This window comes from Salvelinus fontinalis, chromosome 42, assembly GCF_029448725.1.
Source record: "Salvelinus fontinalis isolate EN_2023a chromosome 42, ASM2944872v1, whole genome shotgun sequence".
Taxonomy (NCBI): Eukaryota; Metazoa; Chordata; class Actinopteri; order Salmoniformes; family Salmonidae; genus Salvelinus; species Salvelinus fontinalis.
In genome coordinates this window covers 10,835,342-10,862,542 of record NC_074706.1, presented here as the reverse complement: position 1 = coordinate 10,862,542, position 27,201 = coordinate 10,835,342, and the positions used below count along the sequence as shown (strand labels likewise).

The following is a 27,201-nucleotide window of genomic DNA, read 5'->3' as shown; positions in this document are numbered from 1 at the left end:
AATCAAATAAAGTGATCCTTGAATAATTAGCAAACAACAAAATAAACCGTTCCATTTCAGAAATTGCATTCACAAATGAATGCAACTGTTTTTAGTCTTTGCTGTAATAAAGGCTTTACAAAAATAAATATTACAACACTCTGGTAACCTGATAATTTATTTAGTGCCGTTTACATTGTTTCAAACAGTCCAAAAAATGATATTGTAATCTAACAGCACCTGTTTGCCACACATAACATGGACGCAGTGTTTGCTCATTAACTTCTGTCTTGATCTCCAGTATTTTCCACAACTAGTCAAATTTATACCACACATCTGACTTCACCCTTTACCTTCTGAGCAACCAGTAAGTACATTCCCGTTTCGAGTTTGTCACGTCCTTTGTATCCATTTTATTGTCACGTGTTCGGAGTTTGTTATAATATTCTATAGGTCAGGCCCTATTGGTCATGTGCATGCGATGCATACATGTGTCACGTAAAGAGAGCAAGGGTTGAGGGTAGTTGTGCACGATATATCGTTGAACATATCGGAGTCGGATGTGTAGTTTAATGCCGATGTGCAAAACCGATGTCAAAGCTGACGTGCATACCTATATAACGAAGGTACATGACGTAATGACGCCACGTCAAATTTTGCCATATACGTGCAACACAGCATTCCTAAACTAGCCCACAATGTCTGCTGTGTGGATCGAGCAGTCAACAAGTCAAGCAGTCATTTGAAAGAGTAAAAAAAATTCAGTGAGACAACTCAAAGGCGAAATCCATTAAAGCCAAGATAATGGAATTCATTTCCCTTGACAATCAACCGTTCTCTGCACCGGTAAACACTACCAAGTGCGCTATTTTTCCGATGTTGCCCTACCGGAGTTACACAGTAATAGTGTCACTAGCTTCATGACATACATACTATGGAACGCCGTTTGGATCTTTGCATGTCAAAATAGATACAGTAGAACTGTCAAAGCTGTACAAGAAAAGTATGCAAACACAGGCCACGAACGATGTGTTTACAATACCGCATTGGTAATAAAGCATAATTTGTTGGACCGCAAATTCTGGGGTAGCTAGCTTTAGCTTGGTACCTAGCTAGCACCAATACAACCAGCCTGAAAACAATGACCCGTAAAAACTGCAGTTATTTTGATAATTCTTAGCAATTATTTAGGAATCATTGTGAATAAGTATTAGCTAGGTTGCCACTTCTTCGCCTAGTGAAATTGAACTTCAGTTCATGAAAATAAATATCTAGCCACCTACTTAACCCTGTTGCCCAAAGCTAACATTATAAGCAGCCAGCTAGTTTCATCTGGCTAGAAAGGCTCGACCGGAACGGGTTGTGAAGCTAGCCACAAAAAGGATTAGGCACAATAGTGTAATTTGCGGTTTGCCTTCAAAATAAAAGTATGTAATTGACAGTGATGCAAATAGTAGAACTATGCCATATTTTATTTTGAAGGATAACCGCAAAGTCCACTAATGTGGCTAATCCTAATTGTGGCTAGCTTCCGACCACCATTAATCAAATAAGAACGGTCATATAAATTTGGGTTATTTTAGATGATGACACCTAGCTATATACACTGCTCAAAAAAATAAAGGGAACACTTAAACAACACAATGTAACTCCAAGTCAATCACACTTCTGTGAAATCAAACTGTCCACTTAGGAAGCAACACTGATTGACAATAAATTTCACATGCTGTTGTGCAAATGGAATAGACAACAGGTGGAAATTATAGGCAACAACAAAGCAGCAGGACCGCTACCTCCGCCTTTGTGCAAGGAGGTGCACTGCCAGAGCCCTGCAAAATTACCTCCAGCAGGCCACAAATGTGCATGTGTCTGCTCAAACGGTCAGAAACAGACTCCATGAGGGTGGTATGAGGGCCCGACGTCCACAGGTGGGGGTTGTGCTTACAGCCCAACACTGTGCAGGACGTTTGGCATTTGCCAGAGAACAGCAAGATTGGCAAATTCGCCACTGGCGCCCTGTGCTCTTCACAGATGAAAGCAGGTTCACACTGAGCACATGAGCACATGTGACAGACGTGACAGAGTCTGGAGATGCCGTGGAGAACGTTCTGCTGCCTGCAACATCCTCCAGCATGACCGGTTTGGCGATGGGTCAGTCATGGTGTGGGGTGGCATTTCTTTGTGGGGCCGCACAGCCCTCCATGTGCTCGCCAGAGGTAGCTTGACTGCCATTTGGTACCGAGATGAGATCCTCAGACCCCTTGTGAGACCATATGCTGACACATGCACATTTGTGGCCTGCTGGAGGTCATTTTGCAGGGCTCTGGCAGTGCACCTCCTTGCACAAAGGCGGAGGTAGCGGTCCTGCTGCTGGGTTGTTGCCCTCCTACGGCCTCCTCCACGTCTCCTGATGTACTGGCCTGTCTCCTGGTAGCGCCTCCATGCTCTGGACACTACGCTGACAGACACAGCAAACCTTCTTGCCACAGCTCGCATTGATGTGCCATCCTGGATAAACTGCACTACCTGAGCCACTTGTGTGGGTTGTAGACTCCGTCTCATGCTACCACTAGAGTGAGAGCACCGCCAGCATTCAAAAGTGACCAAAACATCAGCCAGGAAGCATAGGAACTGAGAAGTGGTCTGTGATCACCACCTGCAGAATCACTCCTTTTTTGGGGGTGTCTTGCTAATTGCCTATAATTTCCACCTTTTGTCTATTCCATTTGCACAACAGCATGTGCAATTTATTGTCAATCAGTGTTGCTTCCTAAGTGGACAGTTTGATTTCACAGAAGTGTGATTAACTTGGAGTTACATAGTGTTGTTTAAGTGTTCCCTTTATTTTTTTGAGCAGTGTAGTTAGCTAGCTAACTATATAGCTACTGAAACAGATGTCGTTTGCCATGTTTTTGGGGAAGAACATTGTTTGCATCCATGAGCTAGCTAGCTATTTTTTGACCAGCACTGTACGTGTGCGAGACAACTTTACCAGCATCATAGCATACGTATCGATGAATTGTTGTGACATATGAAATACAAGTGAGAGTAATCAACACGTAAAACATGTATGAACGCGTTCAATTATTATGTGATGTGCAGTCATATTCAGGTCCTGATTGGTCAACAAGCTTACTTGACACGTCAAATAGTGTTAAATAGTATATTTTTTGACACGCAAAGACCCAAACGGCGTTCCATAGAAAACCTGGTTGAGAATGAAATGACTGAACAAATGAACAATGAAACAGCACAGCAAGTAAGTGAAAGAATTAGGTTTTGATTCTGTTTTACTGGTAATGGGGACATGCGTAAATTCCAACAAAATAAATTTTGATCAGTGTGGTGTGTGTGTAACCTTTATTTAACTAGGCAAGTCAGTTAAGAACAAATTCTTATTTACAATGGCGGCCTACCCCAGCTAAACCCGGACAACGCTGGGCCAACTGTGCGCTGCCCTATGGGACTCCCAATCACGTCCGGATGTGATACAGCCTGGATTCGAACCAGAGACGCCTCTTGCAGTGAGATGCAGTGCCTTAGACTGCTGCGCCCATGTGTGTGTGTGTTAACTATTTAACTGTACTAGAATGCTTAAAAGGCCGCTAAAATTTTAAATATCGGTATCGGCCAAAAATGTCATATCGGTGCATCACTAGTTGAGGGAATAGGGAATGTTTTTCCTAAACAAATGAGGGATTTTGGTAATAGAACTTTTCAGTCAGAAATGGCTGTAATTATGTTGCAGCTTCAGCAACATGGACAGCGGGATAAACACTGTTGAAGTTCAGTAGTGGTCACTGCAGCATGGAGGAGAGAGACAATGGATGCTAGTCACAGTCACTCACAGGCCTTTATTAACACAGCACAGCAAGTCTGAGCACAAACAAATCAATTAGGTTGGCTCCCTCTAGTCATTTGTGTGTCTTAATTATTTCATCAAACAGTGCGCTTAAAAGCAGCAGATAAGCTCCGTGCATATAGTTTATTTGATTAAAACACATAGGATGTCTACATATGGAAAAATACACGTTTAAAAATGTTGACCAATCGATTAGTCGGAAGAACAAACGACTCTTGGTAGACCAAGATTTTTTTTAGTCGGGGACAGCCCTAATTCAGAATGTTACGCTACCCATGATCCTTTGCGCTGTCCTAAGTCTGGCTGGATATCCTATTCATTTGAGAGGGATTTGTTTGAGGAAAAATTCATTTTGCCTTTGACCTAACAATGGGGGTGTGAGTCATCCGCAGAGCGACTGCAAATTAGCCACTTCTGGAGAGAGGAGGTTCCAGCCATTATGATAAATCCATCAGAGAGAGAGAGAGAGAGAGAGTAGAAGGAGAGATCAGAAAGAAGAGCACAGAGCATGAAATGCAAAGTGCCATGTCTCAAAACCCTCAAACGACATTGACCATGCTAAACAAACAAGAGAGAATGGAGGGGAGACAGGTCAGGTACAAACGCATCAGTAGGCCCAGGGACTCGCGTTATATCCCAAATGGCACCCTATTCCCTATATAGTGCACTAATTTTGACATAGGTCCCATATGGCTCTTGTCAAAAGTAGTGCAGAATGTAGGGAATAGGGTGCCATTTGGGATGTGCAACAGCCTGAAAGATCCCCTCACTCTGGCACAACGTAGACCTGGCAAGTTGTCTCTACTGCTCATTTCTGTGTACTGCAATTGTGTCTTCTCCTCTCTGGATAAAGAAACTATCATGAATATGCACTTTATAATAGACACGTCGCTGGAGGCATAATATTTCTGGGTTTAATCACACACCGTGCAGGTCAGCAGCACAAAGCTGAAAACAGAGCTCGGAAACACGACGGTGCATAAAACTAGTACCACTGTGATATTGTTCAACTGAAAGACATGAACGACAGAAAAAAATGTTTGACACCCCGTTCCCCCCCCCCCAAAAAAATCATGCTTGGGTTTCTATATTTGGCCTGACATTTGAAACAGCATTCTAAATGCTAAGGCATTGTTCCAGCAGCCAGACACTTATCCACTTTCCTCACGGCTACCTGAGGGTGAGGGCTGACTGGCTGACTCCATGAGGGAGTTAGTGTTCACGTGGGGAGGCAGAGAGGTTACAGTGCCACCGTGCCCCACCCCTCCCAGTAGGTGTGATGGAGCTTACTGTGATGAATGGGGATGAGCATCTCTCGCTCTGTGTGTGTGTGTGTGTGTGTGTGTGTGTGTGTGTGTGTGTGTGTGTGTGTGTGTGTGTGTGTGTGTGTGTGTGTGTGTGTGTGTGTGTGTGTGTGTGTAAGAGACTCCATTGTGCTGCCACAGTGACAAAGCAGTTTTGCCAGTTCTTCCTCCCGTTCTCATTAACTGCCAACCTTTCCTGCTCTTTTTCCACTTAACCCTCCATGCTCTGCTTCAGCAACTCACTAGCCTATCCTCTATTAGCGTCATTCATTCCTAGACCTGAGCCTCAATGTCTGCAGCCAACGAGAGAGAGATACAGAGAGAGAGATACAGAGAGAGAGAGAGAGATAGAGAGAGAGCGAGACCTTGCAGAGATACCTTAGAATAATATTGTGCAATTTGAGCAGACTATCATGAAATATGACACACCTCTTTTAAACAAACTGAAATCATGACAGATATCATGTAGGCCCTTTTCCCATTTAATTATAGTCCAACAAGTATACACTTGTGTCTATTACACTCCCACTGTAGAACTGTTACGAAAGTGTCACTTTAGTACCTATAGAGTGGCACAGTAGGAGTCATAATACCTATCAAATCTAGCGGTCAAACAGGGAAACGGTTCCAATATTTTTTCTACCATTCATTTTTCCCATAGGGGATTTAAGAAACACTTCAAATGAGGGCTGTGTTTCATGAAGGCTTACCTTGGCGTGACGTTTTGATAACCGTGTAAATCTCTCTAGGACAAGGTGACTTATTAATATATTCACCTGTATTTACCACCCAAAACTGAAATGCTAATTAGCTGCTAATGTGGCTATCATAAAGAACTACAAATGCCATGATGATCTGGAGAAGACTGACAAATCGAGGCAAAGGTAAGAATCTCTGGATTAACTATCTAATGTATCTAATCTAATGTAGTACTGAATAAATTGGCTATATTTCTTCAAAATGGACAATTCTGAGAACTGTCTTGTGCACGTTTTAAATTGTCACAATACCTGTTAGCAAAGGTGTCAGCTTGAGATGACGTACAGGAGCTTGCAGGGATTTGTAGTTTTGCATGATGTATACGAATCTGAGAGTAAATAGAGCCGAATATATTGATACAAGTTGTCAGAGAGAGATTTACATGGTTATCAAAACGTACGCCAGGGTAAGCCTACACAAAACACAGACCTTATTTTAAATGTTTCTAAAATCCCCTATGGGAAAAAACGGATGGTGGAAAAAACAATTGGAACCATTTCCCTGGATCGCTAGGTTTTATGGGTATTACGACACCACTGTAGGGCTATAAACATAATTTTTCTAAACGAAAACTCGTATGCACTATTAGCCCACACATTTCTAACTAATAGGCTATAGCCTAGTTCCGCATAGCCTACTACGCTAGTTACCTTATCATGGAAAGTAAATATTATGTAAGTTACTCAGCTATTGGACCATATAGTAGGCTAGCTAATGAAGTAGCCTAGTCACAATATAGCCTTCATTATAAACAAATATTGTGGCCAGGAGGTAGCCTAAGGTGTACCAGAAAAATAGAAAAGGCAGGTTGGTAGACAGAGCAACGTGTAACATGATCGTCTATGGACGGTTTCCAGGGACTATTTAGAATAGAGTGTGGCTTCCGATAATCAGCTTACCAGGTTGAAGACGGTCTCCACAATGTCCCGGTTGGAAACTTCCCCAACTTCCACCAGGCCGGCTAGGACAGCGAATTTCATTTTGATTCCTCGGATTGGGATCCCAGGGTTGAGCGACACCGCCGCAGCTCCATCACCTTGCCCGGTTGGTCGCCCAGCACCAGGCGTCTCCTCGCTAGCCATTGTTACAGGAGGACAGGTGGCGTTAACAGGTAAGGCACCTGTTCACCCCTAAAGGCGGTAATTGGATACAGTAAAGTCGGTGAAAGAAAAAAACAATGGTATCCTCTTTCCAGCTATGTCGACAGTCTGGAGGTAAACAACGAAAATATTTCCCTCCCCATTCAAAACAGTTACCAAAATAAGCCTTCGAGTCAACAAAGTATGTTTTGTAGTCCGCGAAAGGCACAGGCGCACGAGAGTTGGATTTCTAGCCGATGACACCGCGACATTGGAGTTGTCACTGCGTTTCCATGTAGAACTCCTCTCCCCTGGTCGGAAACTTGATAAGGAGGCGAATGAAATAATGCATCAAAAACCGTTCACTAAAATGGACCGGCTTAATAAGATTTGGTTCTAAAGGCAAGTCGCAGAGACCTTGCCCTTCCTCCCCTCTGTCAAAATAGAAGAGGCACCTGCGACTTTCATTTCTTCACTAGTCCAGCCAGGCTACAGCAGTAGAACTTGCTATTGTCACAGCAGGCTTGACAGGTAGTGCTGTCATGAGCAAGAACTCCTAAACGTGGCTCAAGTACAGCAACAGCGCCAGTGGTGCTCGACAAGGGGCAGCAGTCATCCACTCGGTCATGCCCTAAAAACTGCTAGACTTGTTCAAATTTCAGTGTTAACCCACTTACAGCGCTTTCTCTTCCTGATTTACCCGCTGCTACAGCTCTTCCCCGCCATGACAGTATTATACCAGTATTCTGCCAGCGGCACAAATGATGACGTTATGTTCGTATGGTAACGACGAAACCTTTAAAATAAAAGCCCGCATTTCAAAACATTACAATTCAAAATAAATTACATTTGAATCAATGGCCACTTTTACTGTGCCAACAAGAAAAGGCAATAGGTCATTTATGAAATAAAAAATAATAATAAACTACAGCACCAGCACATACAGAATATTGTGCTGTAGAGGTAACTTTTATACCTGTCTCAGCTAATGTGGGGTGGAAAATACTCAGTAGGGTCTCTAATAACCAAATATGTGTCCTTTTTGAAGGGGACTGTGTCACACGGTCTGCTGCTGGCTGAGTATTTACTGAGTATTTCACACCACACTTTATCTGAGGCAGGTAGAAAAGTAATCTTTACAAGCCAATATGTATCCCATGTAGAGTCTACAACAGTGTACTGCATTGGGAACTATGGAGGGGTGGAGTGAAAAGCCAGCAGCAGGCTGTGCGACACAGTCCACCGCCAAAGCTAATTATATTTGGTTAGTAGAGATGTGACTGAGTATTTCCCACCAGAGTTTATATGAGACAGATAGTAACGTTTTTTCTCTACAACCCAAAAAGTACCCATTGCCTAGCACAAGAGACCAATTTAAGTTTTGCAGACTCTATTGAATAATTCCAATAACATATATTTGTATTTTATTAAACGTGTATTTCTTTAAATGTAGCCTACACAATAGCTTTCAACATTCCAGTATCGATATTTCCAAAGTTTAGCATGTATTTACATGGGGACTCTTATTTACGGGGGAAAAAATCCGCGATCGTGCTGCAAGCATAATATCCTGCTTCTAAGAGAACAGTAATGAGTGGAGCATGCGCAGTGGGCATCGAGTGACTTCGACAGGGTGTCTCAGGCGTTGATATGGTCTCAGGTGTAGCCCAGGTGGATGGCGCTGTGGACTTGTTCATGCCAGGGACATAGGGGAGGCTTATCATACAGGAAACGAGTAGGGATTCACAAATATTCGGTTCCAACGGAATAGAGTCTAGTGTACAATTTCATCTCATATTGCAGCTGGTTGGCCTATAATGCAGAGACGGCTAAAGGCAAGAGGAATATACTTGCTCGAGTCAGGAGTCATCTACTGCTGTGCTATCAAAGACATACCAGAGATTTTGCATTAAACAAATTGCATATAAAAACTCTAAGGATTAGGCTGTAATAATGGTTGTCAATATAATGTTTATTTTTTTCCTATAGGCAGACTTTCTGCATTATCTACCCACATTATGCAACCATGGTTACAGTTGTATAGAAGGGGAAACATTTGTAAACATGTTTATATTATTGCTAAAAATAAGAGTAGACATAATAATGTCCTGCTGTAAAAAAAAATGTAAGTCATATTCACATGAGATGTGTAAATTGTGATGCTTCTCTCTACAGTCCATGCAGTGGAACATTGACAGCTGTAATGCAACCGGAGGTGATAGAAACCAGACATTAAAACGATGTGACAGCGATGCTTCTCCTGCCTCTTCCAGTCACTGACCCATGTTGCAAGAAAGGCATTGCACTGTAATTGTGCACGTGACATTAAAACTTGAAACTTGTTTAAGACGTTTATGAGACCAAATAGATACATTGTCAGATAGATTTATATTTAATTTAGCCTACGTATATTGAACAGCCTATGTATGATTGAAATGTAATCAAAGATCAAATGCAATGTATTTGAACAAAGATCGTTATTGCATTATAAGGATGTGTGTCTCCTCTCATCTCCTAGGAGGCTCTGATACAGGATGACTTCAGTTGCTCAGTGGGATGTGGGATGGCTCCCAGTCCTAGGCTGCATCCTAAATGGCACAATATTCCCTATATAGTGCACTACTTTTGACCAGGGCCCATAAGGCTCTCGTCAAAAGGAGTGCACTGTGTGGGGAATAATGTGCCATTTTAGGACGCAGTTCTAGTGCTGTTGCCAAGGAGTCAGGCAGCGCCACAATTCTTTTGACCTCACAAGCAGTCCCTCTCCCTGGGGACACTGGGACACAAGGCAGTCAGTTGAGTTCCAGCATCAGACAGAGGATGCGTCCCAAATGGCACCCTGTTCCTTTTAATGTGCACTACATTTGACCAGAGCCCAAATGGGGAATAGGGGGCTCTGTTTAAAAGAAGTGCACTGTAAAGGGAATAGGTTTCCATTTGGGACGTAGACAAAGTCAAGGTTGGTCTCAGTAGCAGTGACCTGAAATATAAGTGCTTACTACAGTGCAATGCTTTAATTTACATGCAGGCTACGTTGAGTGTGTTCAAGTCAAGACACTTTTGCACTGACTTACCTGGGGTAACCTACAAAATGAAAGTAAGAGAGAGTGTTGATATAGTAACTTTTATTTCATAGTGGGCTGTTGAACTGCAACCTTGATGATGTAAATTAAATACACATTTAATTTACAACATTTTCTTGTTTTGTCTTTTGTGTTCCACAGCGCATTAATGAATTCAGCTACTCACACAGCTTTGTGTCAAAGTCCTATCATCTTTTGATTGGATGAACATTCATTATATCCTTCCAAATCAATACCTGAGGAAAATATATATTTTTTAAATCTCCTGAACAAATAAAGGCTGCTAAAACCATACGGTTCGAACACACATCCTCTTGACTGTTTTCTTTAAGAAATGTATTCTGCGTGAAGCTTGGATTTACTTTGAACCCCCATGGGGCAGATTCGATCAGAAAACTAAGCTGAGTGAAGGCTGTTGCATTATGATGACAAGAGGGAATTACACATGTCTCTCCAGAGACTACCCACTGGGCACAGATGTCAATTCAAGGTCTATTTCACTTTGGTTCAATGTCATTTTGTTGAAATGACATGGACAGGGCCGGTTTAATGCAAGCCCCTGGGCCCAGGCCAGTGGGGGGCCCAAGAAGCATATATACAGTATATATTATATATTTTTTAATGAAACTGCCAACCACAGGAGGATTAAGGACCCCTCTCTCAATGGATGTAGACAACCTGCTGCTGCCGCTCTACTAATCATCAGATGGGGGGAGGAGAGGAGGTATGAGGCCCACGTGGGTAACTGCCATGATTGGGTAACCGATTAATAAAAAACTGCATAATAAATAAATGTGACTGGTCAATTGCGTGAGTCGGGGGCTGGGCCCAAGAGCCAAAAAAAACATTTTTACATTTTTTTTATCCATCCACAGGAGCCTGCTCTCAATGTTCAAAATACCCCAGATAGCATAATTTAGCCACAGAGTATCAATAGTTTCAATAAAATAACTGGATTAAATTGAATCAAAAGTGCATACAGGTAACTGACAAAATAAAGGAAACACCAGCATAAAGTGTCTTAGGGTATTGGGTCACCACAAGCTGCCAGAACAGCTTCAATGCGCCTTGGCATAGATTCTACAAGTGGACATAAACCATGCCAGGAAAATGCACCCCACACACCATAACATACACTTTGTATCTCTCACTTTCTCAAGTGTTTCCTTTATTTTGGCAGTTAGCGGTTGCCTACAGTCTGGAGGCCGCAATTTGGCCAGAATGCATGCCAAATGTACAGCTTGTTGCATTGTGGCCATAGACATATAATACATCAAAGGGATTTGGAACCTCTTACCCTGGCAATTTGAGTGTTAAACTCCTGGGTACACTATCATTGGCTGCCAGTCCCGATTTAAATGGGAACTGCCATCTATGGATTATATTCTATGCGGCTGTCGGTTTGCCTTTTGCAAATTTCGAAATAGAATCGTGGGAAAAAAATGTACAGTTTGGAAAGCAAGCAACGTTGATTCAACCAGTGTGTGCCCAGTGGGTAAATTTATCCTTGTGATGATGATGATGATGATGATGATGCCTTTCTGAATAGGAGGCTGATTTTTAGCAGCAAGCTACAGAAGGCAGGCAATATGGCAGGCAATCAAGATAAGGTTTTTTGGGGGCATGTTGTGAGAGAAGAGGATGCTGCACCTCTCTTGATTTTGGTTGTTGACATCAACCAGGCGAGAAGGTCAAAACGTTTTCAGTGACCAGAGTAAGACCTTTTTGGGCACCTGCTGATTTTAAAGCCAGGTGAGGGGTTCAAAACGTTTTCAGTGACAAGATAAGAACTTAATCCATGTTGGATGGTTGTTGAGCTTTAAAGACCCCCACTTCCATTCTCCTGATCAGGGATTATCCCTGACAAGGAGATGACAGGAATGTTTGTAAAGGCGGTCCGTTACAGTAGTGATCGAACCAAGGCGCAGTGGAGTTTAACGACATAATTTATTTAACAAAACACGAAAATGACTAAACTAACAAAACAACAAACGGTGTAGACAGACCTAAACGACGAACTCACATAAAACAAGAAGAACGCACGAATAGGACAATTAGACTGCACAAACCGAACAAACCGTAACAGTCCCGTATGGTGCAAACAATTACACAGACACGGAAGACAATCACCCACAACGAACACTGTGACAACGCCTACCTAAATATGACTCTTAATTAGAGGAACGCCAAACACCTGCCTCTAATTAAGAGCCATACCAGGCAACCCAAAACCAACACAGAAACAGAAAACATAGAATGCCCACCCAACCTCACGTCCTGACCAACTAACACACATAACAAACTAACATAAATAGGTCAGGAACGTGACAATGTTATTCATTCTATTTAAATTAATCTTCACTAGGTGTTACAACGTGTCTCTAACATGCACATTCACAGACTCATTTATACACTGTATATGATTTATGTATACAGTACATATGAGGGATTTGGCCAAATTAGGCCTCACCAACATTAGGACATATGTTGAACATTAAAGAGTACCTTTCAGATACTGTATAGAATCTTAGAAAAAGAGTGCTATCTAGAACTTAAAAGGGTTCTTCGGCTGTCCCCATAAGAGAACCCTTTGAAGAACCTTTTTTGGTTCCATGTAGAACTCTTTTTGGTTCCATGAAGAACCCTGTCCACAGAGGGTTCTACATGTGGATGTAACAGTATAACTTTAAACCGTCCCCTCGCCCCGACACGGGCGCGAACCAGGGACCCTCTGCACACATCAACAACAGTCAACCGCGAAGCATCGTTACCCATCGCTCCACAAAAGCCGCGGCCCTTGCAGAGCAAGGGGCAACACTACTTAAGTCTCAGAGCAAGTGACGTAACTGATTGAAATGCTACTAGCGCGCACCCGCTAACTAGCTAGCCATTTCACATCCGTTACACTCACCCCCCTTTCAACCTCCTCCTTTTCCGCAGCAACCAGTGATCCGGGTCAACAGCATCAATGTAACAGTATAACTTTAAACCGTCCCCTCGCCCCGACACGGGCGCGAACCAGGGACCCTCTGCACACATCAACAACAGTCAACCGCGAAGCATCGTTACCCATCGCTCCACAAAAGCCGCGGCCCTTGCAGAGCAAGGGGCAACACTACTTAAGTCTCAGAGCAAGTGACGTAACTGATTGAAATGCTACTAGCGCGCACCCGCTAACTAGCTAGCCATTTCACATCCGTTACATGGACAGCCGAAAAACCCTTTTGGAACCCTTTTTTCAAAGAGTGTAGACACAATGTAGGTCTAGAATGAATGTATGTCAATGTTTACATTGTCACCAGGTTCAGCCCAGCTAGGCATCATCCCTAACCCTGTAATGACACAGTTGTATCAGTGTCCTAATAACGGGAGGAGGCAAGACACACCTGCATGGAATGTTAACGGTTTGAGATTCAGGTTTAACCTGTTTTCTTCATTAAATATTCACTTGATGGTTCACTAATACAGCATGTTAGGGCTGACTGTCACGCAGCGTACTTGGTTGACTGAATAGTGTAATACAGTGCAGAGTATTGAGTAATATACATGCATATAACATATAGTTTAACATAATAATATGCATATAAGATATAGTTTAACATAATAACATGCATATAAGATGTAGTTTAACATAACATGTTGTGAATATTTAAGTCAGTGTTTTCCAAACTCCAAGGGATGCATGTTTTTTTTTTTTAAGCCCTAGCACTACACATCTGATTCAAATAATCAACGTGTCATTACATTATGATTATTTGAATCAGCTGTGTAGTGCTAGGCCAAAACTATAACATGTATTCCTCAGGACCGAGTTTGGAAAACACTGAGTTAAGTCAATATTATGTTTATTTTCTCGGAATTCAGGAGAATAGTCTTTCCTTCATCATGGATATGTGAGTGAATATTTCGGTTGAAGTTATTTATGTTATTATGGGTCTGCTCATATGATTGCTAATTTCTCCACAGACAGTGACTGTAAGTTGAATTTTGTTAATTTGTGAAAGTGTTGGTGCATCCTATTTCACTGCCACAGTCAAAACCAGTGGCTGATCTAATTAATATTTTATACTCGGTTACATGTTTATGCATATATTCATTCATTCTGGAACAGAGATTCATATTATTATAAATCATATATGAATTATATAATATTATTATATATTTATTCACAGAATTTCAGACATACAACACAATACGTGTCAGACTGAATGTCAACCATTCATGTGAGCGTATGAACTGAGCTAACTGTCAAAGTGGGTGTGTTAAATTGTTTATTTGGATCCTCATTAGCTTTTGCAGAAGCAGCAGCTATTGTAGTCAATATTGTAGCATAACAATACTATGTCATACAATGTAGCAAACACTTCCTGAGTTTATTAAATGTTGTTATAATGTATGAAATAAAGGACTGCGATATCACGCTAGGCCAGTAGAGAACGACAACATGCTAGTTTTGGAGGTGTCAACATATCGCGAGTCGCGAGATGTGAGAAATCTCAGCTCTATCTTTAACACTCGCGATAATTCCTATTTCCTTCTCTTTCACTCCCTGTAGCCAACATGGCAGTCGGCAAGAATAAGAGGCTGACCAAAGGTGGCAAAAAAGGTGCCAAAAAGAAGATGTAAGTAGCGCAATTCATCCATTAAATCATGCAATGCACACTATTAAGTTCAGGTTATTGACTTTCAGTTTGAAAATGTGAAGGATGAGGTTGATTTTAACTGGATACACTCAGGCCGGTCACTGTTGCCAATCTGCTAGGCTCACTGCGCTGTCAGTGTTCATGAGTTTGTGCATAAGCGACACTGAACTGTTACGTAAGAGACTGTCGAAGTCTTAACACAGGCTACATATCGTGAAGTATTTTATATAAATGTGCCGAAATGCACTCATTGTCTGTAGTCTAGCGACATCGGCTGTCTTAACAAGCTAAGCTACCTAACTAGATTATTCATGTAACTATGGTGGCTAGCAAGATGGCAGACATGGCCATCCATGAACATAACGTGGACAACGTTAGCTAGACGAAGTATTTTCTACGAAATGGTGTGGTCAAACCGAATTAAATTATTGTAGCCAAGCCAGTCAGGGCTACATGTGGGTTGTGCCAACCCTGCAGTCGTTAGCGAGAAAAGACACATTTGTCAGATAATATAATTTAGCCAGTTAGCTGGGCCTTACATTAGTAACCAGCTAGCTAACGTTATGCTATCCCAGTCATGTTTTATTGATTTGTCAGGTGCCTGTTGAATTTCCACGTTTGATTGTACTGGAAGTTGCCATTCATACCATTGCCAGCATTTGACAATAACAAGTTAACGGTAGCTCTTTGGTTGGTTTCGCGTAAACTAGACTGCAACCTTAGTTTCTTTAGCTAGCTACATAGGCCTGTGTCATCAAAACAGATTAACATAACTGATATTGACCACACTACTTTCTCTATCCCCCAGTGTCGACCCTTTCTCCAAGAAGGACTGGTATGATGTCAAGGCACCCGCTATGTTCAACATCCGCAACATTGGCAAGACCTTGGTCTCCAGGACTCAGGGAACCAGTAAGTCTGTTTGTCCAACGGATGATGCTGATTAATGGAGCGACACATGGTTCAGTGGTGATGGCTACCAGTGTAAAGACTAACATGCAACAAAATAACTGCAGACAGAGCCACATAGTTCTGTGGAATTATAGCACAGTTTGGAAACTAGGGGTTGATTAAAGCGAGGTGACTAAAACGTGAACTCCTGACCTTGTACTGTAACCAGCTAAGTAGCCTAATTCAACTAGCTTTGGGACAACTTCGGGAGTCTGTATATTGGTTGGACTCGGGAGTTGTGCATCGTTGTTGGTGGGTGGCGATGGCTAATAACCCTACTGCAGTATAGCCGGCTTCGTCAAAAATGTTTCCGGTCAACAAAAGCATATGTATAATCTCTAGGAATTTACCAGGCAAAGTGAAATGTCCCTCGCTATCAAATAAACATCAGTATCCAACTTATGTCCGAACTGCACAATATTCCTGCCAAGTTAAACAGCGGTCTGCCATTAGGCCACACACTTCGCGCAAGACTTCCTACCACAAAATCTACCATTTATTTAATAGCGAGGTACACATTTCACTACGTCTGGTAAGTAGAGTTCCTAGTGATTATACATGTGCTTTTGTTGACAGGAAGCATTGGTTTTGCGAAGCTGACTATGGTGGTAGGGTTATTTTCCATCAACACCAGAACGATGCACAACTCAGGGAGTCCCAACTAATAGAGTCCTGAAGTTGTCCTAAAACTACCATTCAATATGGGTTTGTTGGTCAGTAATGTCCTTTTTAGTTTTGCATTTTAAAACTGTTTCACCTTGTCGGTCTTGTCTTGGATTTGTTTGTACCGTACTTAACACAATGGGAATGCATGATGACAAATTGTTTCGGCCCAATGATCGCAACTGATTACTGGTAAAGAGATCTGATGTTCCCTGCCTTGGCCTCCATTCCCCTCACCGCGTCCCACATCAACTAATCTGTTCTACTAGGAATCGCCTCTGATGGTCTGAAGGGACGTGTGTTCGAGGTGAGCCTCGCTGACCTGCAGAACGATGAGGTGGCCTTCCGCAAGTTCAAGCTGATCTCAGAAGACGTGCAGGGCAAGAACTGCCTGACCAACTTCCACGGCATGGACCTGACCCGTGACAAGATGTGCTCCATGGTCAAGAAGTGGCAGGTGAGGAATCCTACAGGAGGATGTAACCCACAGCTGGATTTGTGGAGATGTTGTAGTTATGATATGCATTTATAATCACAGTACAAAATGTATGGAGATGGGTCATACTGTCATTAAGGGTGCAATATGCAGAAATCACTCCGCCATTTAGTTTGCCTAATTTCAGTTTGTTTGACAAAACAACCAGTCATTCTTTAGAGAATCATTATACCATGTAAACCAATGTAATATTTTCTATAACTAAACATGTTTTATTTTCAGCTGTTTGAAGCTGGTCTACAAAATATGCTACACTTAAGAACAGGAAGCATAGAAAAAACAAACATCTTTCGCTTCTTATACTTGCTTTCAATGAGAATGACAGCTATAACTCACATTTCTATGTGAGTTTGGTCGGGTCGCCCAAAAAGTGTCATTACAACTTTAAGCTGAAACTTTCCTTTGGTTTTTCTCAGCACATGTGGAATGTAAACCACAATTTCAACGTAGTACCATTATGTGTAATCTCAACACTATGAATTAACCTGTGCCCTGTAATGTTATTAATAACGTGTTGGGCCCAATGTACCCAAAACTATTAATTGACCTTTATCCCGTCTCCCCGCCAGACCATGATTGAGGCCCATGTGGACGTGAAGACCACCGACGGCTACCTCCTGCGTCTGTTCTGCGTTGGCTTCACCAAGAAGCGCACCAACCAGATCAGGAAGACGTCGTACGCCCAGCACCAGCAGGTCCGTCAGATCAGGAAGAAGATGATGGAGATCATGACCCGTGAGGTCCAGACCAACGACCTGAAGGAAGTCGTCAACAAGCTGTAAGGACGTTCGCCGTCCTGTTGCTGGTTCAATAGAATGTTCTGTACTCTGGGAAGATGTGGTCCATGTGAAATGCAACATGGAGTGCATGTATGGGCATGCATATAAATTGACTGTTAAATGAAGCAATTTATTTCAACAAAATTGCTGCATGTGTCGAACACTTTTCCTGCATCTGAAATTGTGTACAGTTAAGTTGATGTCTGAGTAATTTCAATGGCTTTCAATGAAGGCAGACAGTTAATTTTCAGTAGCCAAGCCAGGTTCCTTCTTACTGATTCACTTCTTTTCCCTTTGTCCTGATTCACTTCTTTTCTATTTGTCCTCTAGGATCCCTGACTCTGTTGGCAAGGACATTGAGAAGGCCTGCCAGTCCATCTACCCCCTCCACGACGTCTACGTCAGGAAGGTTAAGATGCTGAAGAAGCCCAAGTTTGAGTGTAAGTCACCTTGAACCTCAAACCTATCCTGCCCCTTGAGGCGTTGCAGTCCGACTGAAAGTGTCGCGCCTGTGTCATAAGGGGCGGAGAGTGAAAGGGCTATGTCTACGCCAAGGACCCAGAACGGTGGGTACTTGGAGTGATCATGGCTCCGACAGATGGCACAATACTAGACAATTGATTGTGTGAAAGAAAGCCTATTCATGATCTTTGTCAACTTACCATGCATTAAAGAACCTCAAAAACAACCTTAACCTAAAATAACCAGGGTTATTGAAGGTCATCTTTGACATTGAGCTTGGTTTAATCATGACCACCGTACGGTCCCCTGCCAAGCATCTGGCAGCATTTATCGTATTCCAGCAAGATGACTCAACACTTGTTTCTGTACGACATGATTTTATCTTAACATATGCCGATATGGCTGCATTTACAAGCAGGCCAATTAATTATTGGCAAAACGATCAGATTTGGATTGTGTAAATGCAACCTAGCATACTAAATTATCCTAAGTGACTTATCCAATGTGGCTTTCTCTAATAGCTAGTTGAGTTGTACTCTGGTGTCGTGCTTAGATTATTCTTGTCTCCTTCCAGTGGGCAAACTGATGGAGCTCCACGGTGAGGGTGGTGGAAGCAGTGCAGCCAAGCCCTCTGGGGACGACACCGGGGCTAAGGTGGATCGGGCCGACGGCTACGAGCCCCCCATCCAAGAGACCGTCTAAACACCTGACAGATTTAATAAAAAATGTAAATGATACTCAACTGTTGGTGTCTTCTGTTAATGGGATGGTTGTTTAGTAGGGTATTTTGTAAAGAGCTATTCTTTTTTCAGTCACTATAGAAATCAAAGCATTTATAGTTAGAGAAAACAAATGCTTTGATTTCTCTGGAAAAAGAAAAGCTCTATACAAAAATAAACTCAATGTGTTACTCGGTTGCGGCCGGTTGGCTGTATGCCAAATTCTAAAACGGAGGCAGCATATGGTTTAGAAATTAACATCTCTGGCGGACATTCCTGCAGTCAGCATGCCAATTGCACACTCTTAACTTGAGACGTGGTATTGTGTTGGACCTGCACAGTTTTAATTGGCCTTTGTCCACAGCACAAGGTACACCTGTGTAATGATCATGCTGTTTAATCAGGTGAATGGGTTCTTGGCAAAGGAGAAATGCCCACTAACAGGGATGTAAATATTTTGTGCATTTTTGGGGTCTTATTTCAGTTCATGAGACAAACACTTTACAGTATAAAACAAAGTTATAAATGCTACCTGTAATGTTACCATGGCACTCATGCTCAAATTAAGACTCAATTACATCGTATTGCAATATAGGTTAATCTAATTGACTGCCATATGGAGGTAAAATAAACCCTTCTCAGTATTGTGGTTTGTTACTGTAAAAACAAGCCAACTTCTCTTGAGATTAATTGGGCCTCAAATGTGCTATTGGGTCATTCCTATGTGGTGCCTTTTCTGTCCTCAGGAAAAATCTTGGCTGTAAAATGTGGATCTCAAAAGGCCAGGTATCCTTTACCTTAAATCCATAAAATTCCCTTTCAGTGGATGTTTGTTTTGCCATGTCCTCAACTTCTGAGAATATAAGCCATAAAATATTTGATCTTTCATTATCTAAATAAAAAACTATCTGATTTGTCCCTGATCACTTTCCACCCCGTTTGTCGTAATTCTCCATTTAAACAAACCCCTTCCTACAATGACACATTCAGGAAGTGTCAATTTATTTGGTGGGAAAACAATGGTGCAAAGCTAAATACAATTTCTACCCACCCTGTTTGGATAATTACAAAAATATATAAATGTTTGGGAAGTTCAAGTGTTCAATACGCTACCGTAATTTTACTCAGATCTATGGCTAATTTACGATCTACATTTCCACCCTGTGAGGATTATACACCTAAAAAAAACGCTGCCTAAGCTTGACCAATGCTTTTCTGAAAGTCAAACCTTGACACTTACGAATGACCCTGTTAAGGAGAATTGACTTCATAGAAGTCAACATTTGAGCACAATTAGCCACCAGAAAAGGCTTTTGGGGGGCTACAATCATGCAGTATTGTAAGAACCACAATTCATAGTTTGAGGAAATATTGTACTACAGCTATATTTAATGTGCAATGATGTGGTCAACATGTTAAATACTGCATATCTGGATTAGAACAAAGCTGGTAAGGGTTTTGTGGCAGGAACTTCATATGAATGCCTGTTCAATTGAGTTACAGCCAGCCATTCTCAGATGCATCGTCATACAAAGTTATTACATTACTTTCACAGGTAACACTTTATTTGGATAGTCTGTAGAGCATCTACAGATGGACTATCAGTAACATTTCAACTAGCCCTAACCTTAACCCTTATCCTAACAGACCTTACCGTAACCTTCGCAAACAGTTGCTTATCAGCAGATAGTATGACCACATACTGATGGACTATCAAAATAAAGTGATCCTTTCACATTTATAAATACTATTTTTTTTTTAAACAATGTTGCATTCAAAAAGACACCCAATAGCTTTCTGTGGGAGATTGACTGGACAATCCATTTTTACGCTTCAAAGTAGAGAACTACTGCAGTCCAGTGGGGCAAAAAGGCACTTTGGAATATTCCGTTTCCTATCATCGTTCAGGTTCTCATAGTTCAAAAGACATTACTCGTGATGAAACCACAGACACAAAGTAGTTCCCGTAGTGCCCCAGTGTCTTTGTTAAGGGTAGATTACTCATGCCAGTACTTCCATATAATTTTTAGGCACCAATGCTCGCTTCCCCCTCAACTCTCCCAGGAACCACTCATCGTCAATGGACTCCAAGTTGGTGATGACATCCCCCGCCTATAGCAAGAGAAAGGAAAGTTATACTGTAGGCCTAGTACCCTGTAGTATATGACTTGATTGTAACAAATAGAATGTTAATTATTGAATGTTGACAGAAATACCTTCAGTGAGAGCTCCTCATCACATTCAGCTGTGAAGTCGAACAGTGCTTTACCTCTGCTTCCTTCTCCATTAGTCACACACTGCTGTCTGTCCAACACTGGAGAGTTGCCTGGACAGAGACAAAGGGAATCATCAGTACCTTAAATGTCCTACTATGCTGCCCTATGAGTAGGCCAGGAATATCTGTATGTATCAGAGGTGGCTGGTGGGGGGAGCTATAAGAGGATGGGCTCATTTTAAAGACTAATGGAATTAATGGAACGTTATCAGAAACCATATGTTTGACTCTGTTCCATTAATTCCAATCCAGTCTTTACAATGAGCCCATCCTCCTACAGCTCCTCCCACCAGCCTCTGGTATATAGGCCTATTCAAACTGTGGGTTTTACGTTGAATGTATCAGTAGTTGTTTTTTGTCATGTGTCAATCACCCAAATTAAACCAAAAGTATAAATATTTTAAGTATAAAAATAAAAAACTCCTAGATTTATATCAAGCAGATAAATTCCCCTCCCACCACAAGATGGTGCCATAAGAATGCACTATTATTACCTGAGCTGGTCTCTACGAAGGCTGTGGGGAAGAATCCTTCTCTACCGTTAAGCCTTCCAGAGCACCACTCGGCGTCTACATGCTGTGTGACCAGGATACGGTCTCCCTGTTGGAAGGACAGTTCCTCTTCTGTCTGGCCTACAAAGTCATACAGAGCCACGGCCCACTCCACTCCTGACGAACCAGACTATAGACAGGGATATACATGTTAGTGGACACTCATATACAAGCTCTAATCATTGGATATACACACAGACTACAGCTAAAGCCAAACACCAGACACTGATACACATACACCTGTATCGTGACGTTCGTTTGTGTTATGTTGTAAAGACTGGTAACAGTACCACATGAACCATACCTGTATGGGTTTGGCAGCCTCTTGGGTCTTGGTTGAAGAAACCATGCCTGAGAAATGCAGTAGCGGTTTTCAGATAGAAAGCATATCGTGTTGACAGTTGCTGAACATAAAACTGAATGGGGAATGAGTGTGTGGGCGTACACTAGTACACTGCTAGAGCCAGTGAGAAGTACATGTAGCACACAGAGTGAGCTGTACTGTATTAATAATCAGGTCTTAGTACAGGGGCTTACACAGAGCTCCTGACTTAACATTAACATGTTGCACAGATTCCATACATTCCGCAGAGGGAAGTATCAGCCTACACATTACGAGAGAGATGGAGGCAGTTCACTGGAGACTAGTTCTAGAGAAACCTTTTGTAGTGGTGGACAAACCGCAATAGGGGTACAGGATACGTGACGATACAGCTAAAATCCCCCCTGCCAAGAATAAATATTTCACTGTGTTTGTGGCCTGGCCACCTTTGACCTTACACTATGACCTCAGATACAGTATGCCGGAACGACATGAACTTCCGTGGGAAAATTCCAATGTCTCCAATTCTCTGATTTTGTTTACAATGTCAAGATAGGGACACACATCTCAAGCCGAGGTTCCTTAATGATTTGAAGGCCCAGTCTGTGATATGTCATTTAATATACAGTATATTCCATTTCAAGCTAAGAAGTGGGCCTTAAATTAAAAGTCCTACCAGGTAGTGCCATCTTGGTGGGGAATGATTGCTGTCGTTGTGGCGGAGGAGGAAGATCTTCTATGATATCCACAAAGTTGATGGGGAAGATTCCAGTGTGGGCCCCTATCTGTCCCCTCGCCCACTCCTCTTCCATGTACTCTTTTAGCTGAATCACGTCTCCCTCAGAAAAGGTTAGCTCGTCACTCTGCTCACCCTCGAAGTCGAACCGCGCCACACACCTCGGTCCACTGACTGTTGCAGGGGGGGGCCTTGCCTTCTTTGTGTTGGTCGGTGTTGGTGCATTTGACTAAATAGAGAAAAAATCATAATCAAAACACATTAAATAGCTGGACTCATTTGTGTGCATCCTATAGACCACTTTATGGGCTGGTTTCTCACACAAAAGACTTTGAAAATACTATTTATTGAACAGTTTTCATCCAGGAGTAGGCTTAATCTGAGTCTTGGAAACCAGCCCTATCTCTATAGCTGAAACATTGACTGAAGTCTTACCATAACTTTGACGTAGTTGACAGGGAAGAAGCCAGAGGAGCCTCTACAGGAGCCGCGGTACCACTCACTGTCCACCTGCTCCACATTGGTCACCACATCCCCCTCCCTCAGACCCAGCTCCCCTGGACCCTCTGAATAGGATACAACACATGTCAATCAAATCCCACTGCTGACACCAACTGACAACAAACTCTAGCATGAACTCTACTTTGCGGATATCAATTGCTGAGGGAAACACAGAACTAAGCAATAAAAACATGCCAGACATATTGCAAATGATTGGAGGTGATTCAAACCTGTAAACCCTTTTTTTGTGAGACTCTTCTAGATTCTAAAAGTTACTTTACTTGGCGTGGATATGTTTGGGGGAACTCAAAACAGCTGTAAAAGCATGCCAGCCATATTGTAATTTATTTGACATGATTAAAATCGAATAAATGGCTTAAAATATTGCAAGGTGTACAGTCCAATAGCCGATGTGTTTGTTACTATAGGACATAGGAGACGTGCTAGGTTGTGTGTTGTGGTGGTCAGCGTGCCAGTGTAGGTACAGTTCTGTACCTGGGGTGAAGTCATGGAGGACCTGCACCTGCAGACCACTGCTGCCTCTACGAGACCCAACTGTGCTGACACCCTGTAAGAGAAAACACATCCAGGTATATGTGGAATTTACAGAAACATGTCCAAAAGAGGGATTTAGAGACTAAACTAAAAAATACTCCAAGTTCACAATGAAAGTTCCTATGTGGCTACAAAGAAATAAAAACCAATTGGTGCTAGATATACTAAACATAGGCTAGCCAAACAAAATAGGGGGTAGCCAAACAAAATAAGGGGTGGCCAAACAAAATAAGGGGTGGCCAAACAAAATAGGGGGTAGCCAAACAAAATAAGGGGTGGCCAAACAAAATAAGGGGTGGCCAAACAAAATAAGGGGTAGCTAAACAAAATAAGGGATAGCTAAACAAAATAAGAGGTAGCTAAACAAAATAAGGGGTGGCCAAACAAAATAAGGGGTGGCCAAACAAAATAAGGGGTGGCCAAACAAAATAAGGGGTGGCCAAACAAAATAAGGGGTGGCCAAACAAAATAAGGGGTGGCCAAGTTGCCTGGAAAGTAAGAGGGCAGACATGTTTTGATTGACAGCTCATTGTAAATGGTTGAAGACATTACCTGTGACAGAGCTGGTTTAGTTGGGGCACTGGAGAGAGGAGTGATGACTTTCATGTGAGACTTCTGGACTCGGCCCCGGATGTCTCCCACTTGACATTCAAAGGTCTTGTGGTCGAGCTGCTCGATCAGCAGCAGCAACTCATTTTTCTGTGGGAGAAAATCAAGAAGCATTTGATATTAATTTCTACTAAATTGTCTTTTCCTTAAAGAAAAAAATGATTAAAAAAACAGTAAGGTGAAATAAGTAAATCCATAAAACTAGTGATCAAATCATGTTTAAATACATTAGTCATTAACATTTTCTCATATCATGTTCTTGTTGTTGCTAGAAGCAAAACCTCCAAAACATGCAGACAGGGATTTACCTGGAATGAGAGTTCCCCTGTGTCTCTCCCACTGTAGTCAAACTCTGCTATCCCGTGGGGAAGTCCAAGCTAGACAAACACACATGACAAAGAAAACATTCAGAAAACATACACAGGCTTACTATGTGACACTTGCCACAACTACAGTACACAACAGTTCCACTGAAATCCACCATGGATCTGCCTCGGGGGCAGAGCAGGCTGCTTCGCGGGCAGCAGGGGCGGAGCAGGCTGCCTCGGGGGCAGAGCAGGCTGCTTCGGGGGCAGCAGGGGCAGAGCAGGCTGCCTTGGGGGCAGCAGGGGCAGAGCAGGCTGCCTCGGGGGCAGCAGGGGCGGAGCAGGCTTCCTTGGGGGCAGCAACAGAGCAGGCTGCCTTGGGGGCTGCAGCAGAGCAGGGTGGGAACTCTAAGCTCTCACCGTATATTGGTTGTAGAGACGGTGGCCAGGGTTGGGCCTGGGGGGAAGCACAGGTCCCTTCTTCTTGGGCTTCTGAGCCTGGGGCTGCCTGGGTGATGGAGCTGCTGATGCTCTACGGGTGGAGAGGGATTGACGTGGACCATTTATCCGGGGCGGGGGTGGCCTTCCTGGGCCTACTTTTGCTGGAGGTGGGCGAGGAGGGAGGACCTTAGCTCCACCAGGCCTGGAAGAGATCAACAGCAGTATGAAGTTAATTAAAGCCATGTGTCTAGGACTGTATCTAATATGTTATCAATGGATCTTTACCCCTCTCTATCCCCTTAAATGACCCACGATGTGATGTTACTGACCGAGGAGGGAGGCCCGGTATGGGCTCAGAACCAAAGGACTCCTACAGTTCAAATCAACAGAAAAAAGGTTGTTACTATCATGTTCAAAGAAGCCAGTCTAGAAACAGATGTGAATTGATGAAAACCAGGGTACTTCTCTAATCTCTCCCAGATCACATTTAACACCACATGGGATTGAATGACCTCCCCTGAACAAAACAGACTTACTACGCCTACTACCTTTGCAGCGCTCAGCAACTAGGGCAACCAAGTGAATGACTGCACAATGTGCCCTTCCTTAGCCACTGCTAACAGCTAGCTGTACAGTACTAGTCAGTCATTGTTTACACTACACTGGGCTCTGTGTGGTCTGCGGTTGAGAACCACAGGTGGAGGTGAATGTTGGCGGTGGCCAGGTAAAAGGCTGGTTTGTCAGGCTAGTTTAGCACTGCTTCTGACAGGGCTGGTTTTCAAGCCACCATGAATGAACTGACACGAGATAATCGTGAGTGAAGAAAAATACAAAGTAGCACTTTGACTTGTCTTTTTATGTCCTTTTAGCTAAGCCTTCTTGCTGCACAAAAGCCCAGTTATGTCATAGCCAAGCCGGGCCGGGAGCTATTGACTGGCTCTGGCTTCCCCAGAGAGAGTGCAGTATTATGGTGGTGTGGAGGAAGAACTATGTCAGTAATCTCTTGCATTTCCTGTTTTCTAGTAGTAGAAGAGAAGCTAGGTAGCCGACTGTAGATCAATAGTGCTTCTGTTGGAGAAGTATATGGGGAAGGAAGGTGGTAGCCCTTACCTGGAAGGGGAAGCGGGTTGAGATGCTTTGTTTACGGGTCACGGGGGACGGCAGTGACCCTACAGGCTTCTGTGCAGGGAGAGGAGGAGGGTTGTCCAAAGTCCCATCGAACACTGAGAGAGAAAACAGTCAACGTTTTAGACTGGACACACTGTACTGTAAACTGTACAGTCAACTCTTAATCCATGCAAAGGTTTGGGATCATTGTAATGTTGCACTAATTCAATGGCTTGGTGTTGCCATGAATGAACACTGAGATGGAACATGCACATACTCAAACTACGTGTCGAAGTAAATAAAGTATTGAAATTCGGGTTAACTGACTCACTTATCGGGAGTCGACTGTACACACTCACTAAGACACCAAAGCACAGACACACACTTTCAAACATTCACACCTACAGTTTGTTAAAGAAAATGGCTCGCCAGCAAAATAAAAAATCAACAGCATCTAATCCATCATTAGGTTATGTCAAAACTTTTTATTTTGGGTAGACCCAGATGGAGATCAGAGTGCCTTTATATAAGGTCATACATGTGTGGATATGGAGCATGCCACATAACTCACTACTCAGAGAGTAGAGCAGGTAGACAAGACTCACGTTTTCCTTTACTGGGCACTCTAATGGTGGTGGGTCTTCTGGTTAGACTCTGTCTGCTAAAGGAGCCGCCGCCACCCACAACACTACGCACAGGGTTCACTGGGATACAGCCTGGAGAGACAGAGATAGAGACGGCCAGTGTTGACTCTCAATTTTTGTCAACATATAGGTCCTGCATTAGGACTATATGACAAATTCTAAGCAATGTTTAAAACCTTTAATGCCAATCTGGACCCTCTCTTTCTAAAATTATCCGCCGTAATTGTTGCAACCCATATTACTAGCCTGTTCTACCTCTCTTTCATATCGTCTGAGATCCCTAAAGATTGAAAAGCTGTCGCGGTCATCCCCCTCTTCAAAGGGGGAGACACTCTAGACCCAAAGTGTTATAGACCTATATCCATCCTGCCCTGCC

The 27,201-nt window shown here is 42.7% G+C and overlaps 3 protein-coding genes, 1 long non-coding RNA gene and 2 other non-coding genes across 8 annotated transcripts in view; 4 read left to right on the top strand and 2 right to left on the bottom strand.

The window, feature by feature from the left end:
• The window catches only part of LOC129841026 (lipopolysaccharide-responsive and beige-like anchor protein), a 329,530-nt gene extending 322,544 nt beyond the window's left edge, over positions 1-6,986 (bottom strand). For all 3 annotated transcript variants that reach the window (XM_055909138.1, XM_055909136.1, XM_055909137.1), the window contains exon 1: positions 6,804-6,986. In XM_055909138.1, the coding sequence (XP_055765113.1) occupies positions 6,804-6,986 (183 nt within the window). The remainder of the gene's footprint in view (positions 1-6,803) is intronic.
• LOC129841028 (uncharacterized) lies at positions 6,932-10,375 on the top strand. The gene is made up of 2 exons (XR_008757271.1): positions 6,932-7,015; positions 9,159-10,375. It is a non-coding gene; the product is annotated as an uncharacterized LOC129841028 (long non-coding RNA).
• A 4,202-nt stretch (positions 10,376-14,577) lies between these two features.
• On the top strand, positions 14,578-18,797 carry LOC129840972 (40S ribosomal protein S3a). The gene is made up of 6 exons (XM_055909046.1): positions 14,578-14,688; positions 15,518-15,621; positions 16,593-16,780; positions 17,389-17,597; positions 17,929-18,038; positions 18,635-18,797. Exons 1-6 carry the CDS (start codon positions 14,627-14,629, stop codon positions 18,760-18,762), a joined length of 801 nt encoding a protein of 266 aa, XP_055765021.1. The 5' UTR covers positions 14,578-14,626; the 3' UTR covers positions 18,763-18,797.
• LOC129841624 (small nucleolar RNA SNORD73) lies at positions 16,467-16,533 on the top strand. Its single transcript, XR_008757368.1, has one exon. It is a non-coding gene; the product is annotated as a small nucleolar RNA SNORD73 (small nucleolar RNA).
• Positions 18,066-18,197, top strand: LOC129841621 (small nucleolar RNA SNORA17). The gene has a single exon (XR_008757365.1). It is a non-coding gene; the product is annotated as a small nucleolar RNA SNORA17 (small nucleolar RNA).
• Positions 18,798-20,145: 1,348 nt separating the features above from the next.
• LOC129840971 (SH3 domain-containing protein 19-like) overlaps positions 20,146-27,201 on the bottom strand; it is a 29,001-nt gene continuing 21,945 nt past the window's right edge. Inside the window, exons 8-20 of the mRNA XM_055909045.1 lie at positions 26,787-26,897; positions 26,185-26,297; positions 25,404-25,444; positions 25,054-25,276; positions 24,637-24,705; positions 24,272-24,418; positions 23,660-23,732; positions 23,099-23,229; positions 22,604-22,892; positions 21,910-21,956; positions 21,549-21,735; positions 20,996-21,105; positions 20,146-20,891 (exon numbers count right to left, since the gene is read on the bottom strand). Coding sequence (XP_055765020.1) covers positions 20,781-20,891; positions 20,996-21,105; positions 21,549-21,735; positions 21,910-21,956; positions 22,604-22,892; positions 23,099-23,229; positions 23,660-23,732; positions 24,272-24,418; positions 24,637-24,705; positions 25,054-25,276; positions 25,404-25,444; positions 26,185-26,297; positions 26,787-26,897 — 1,652 coding nt within the window. The 3' untranslated portion in view covers positions 20,146-20,780. The remainder of the gene's footprint in view (positions 20,892-20,995; positions 21,106-21,548; positions 21,736-21,909; positions 21,957-22,603; positions 22,893-23,098; positions 23,230-23,659; positions 23,733-24,271; positions 24,419-24,636; positions 24,706-25,053; positions 25,277-25,403; positions 25,445-26,184; positions 26,298-26,786; positions 26,898-27,201) is intronic.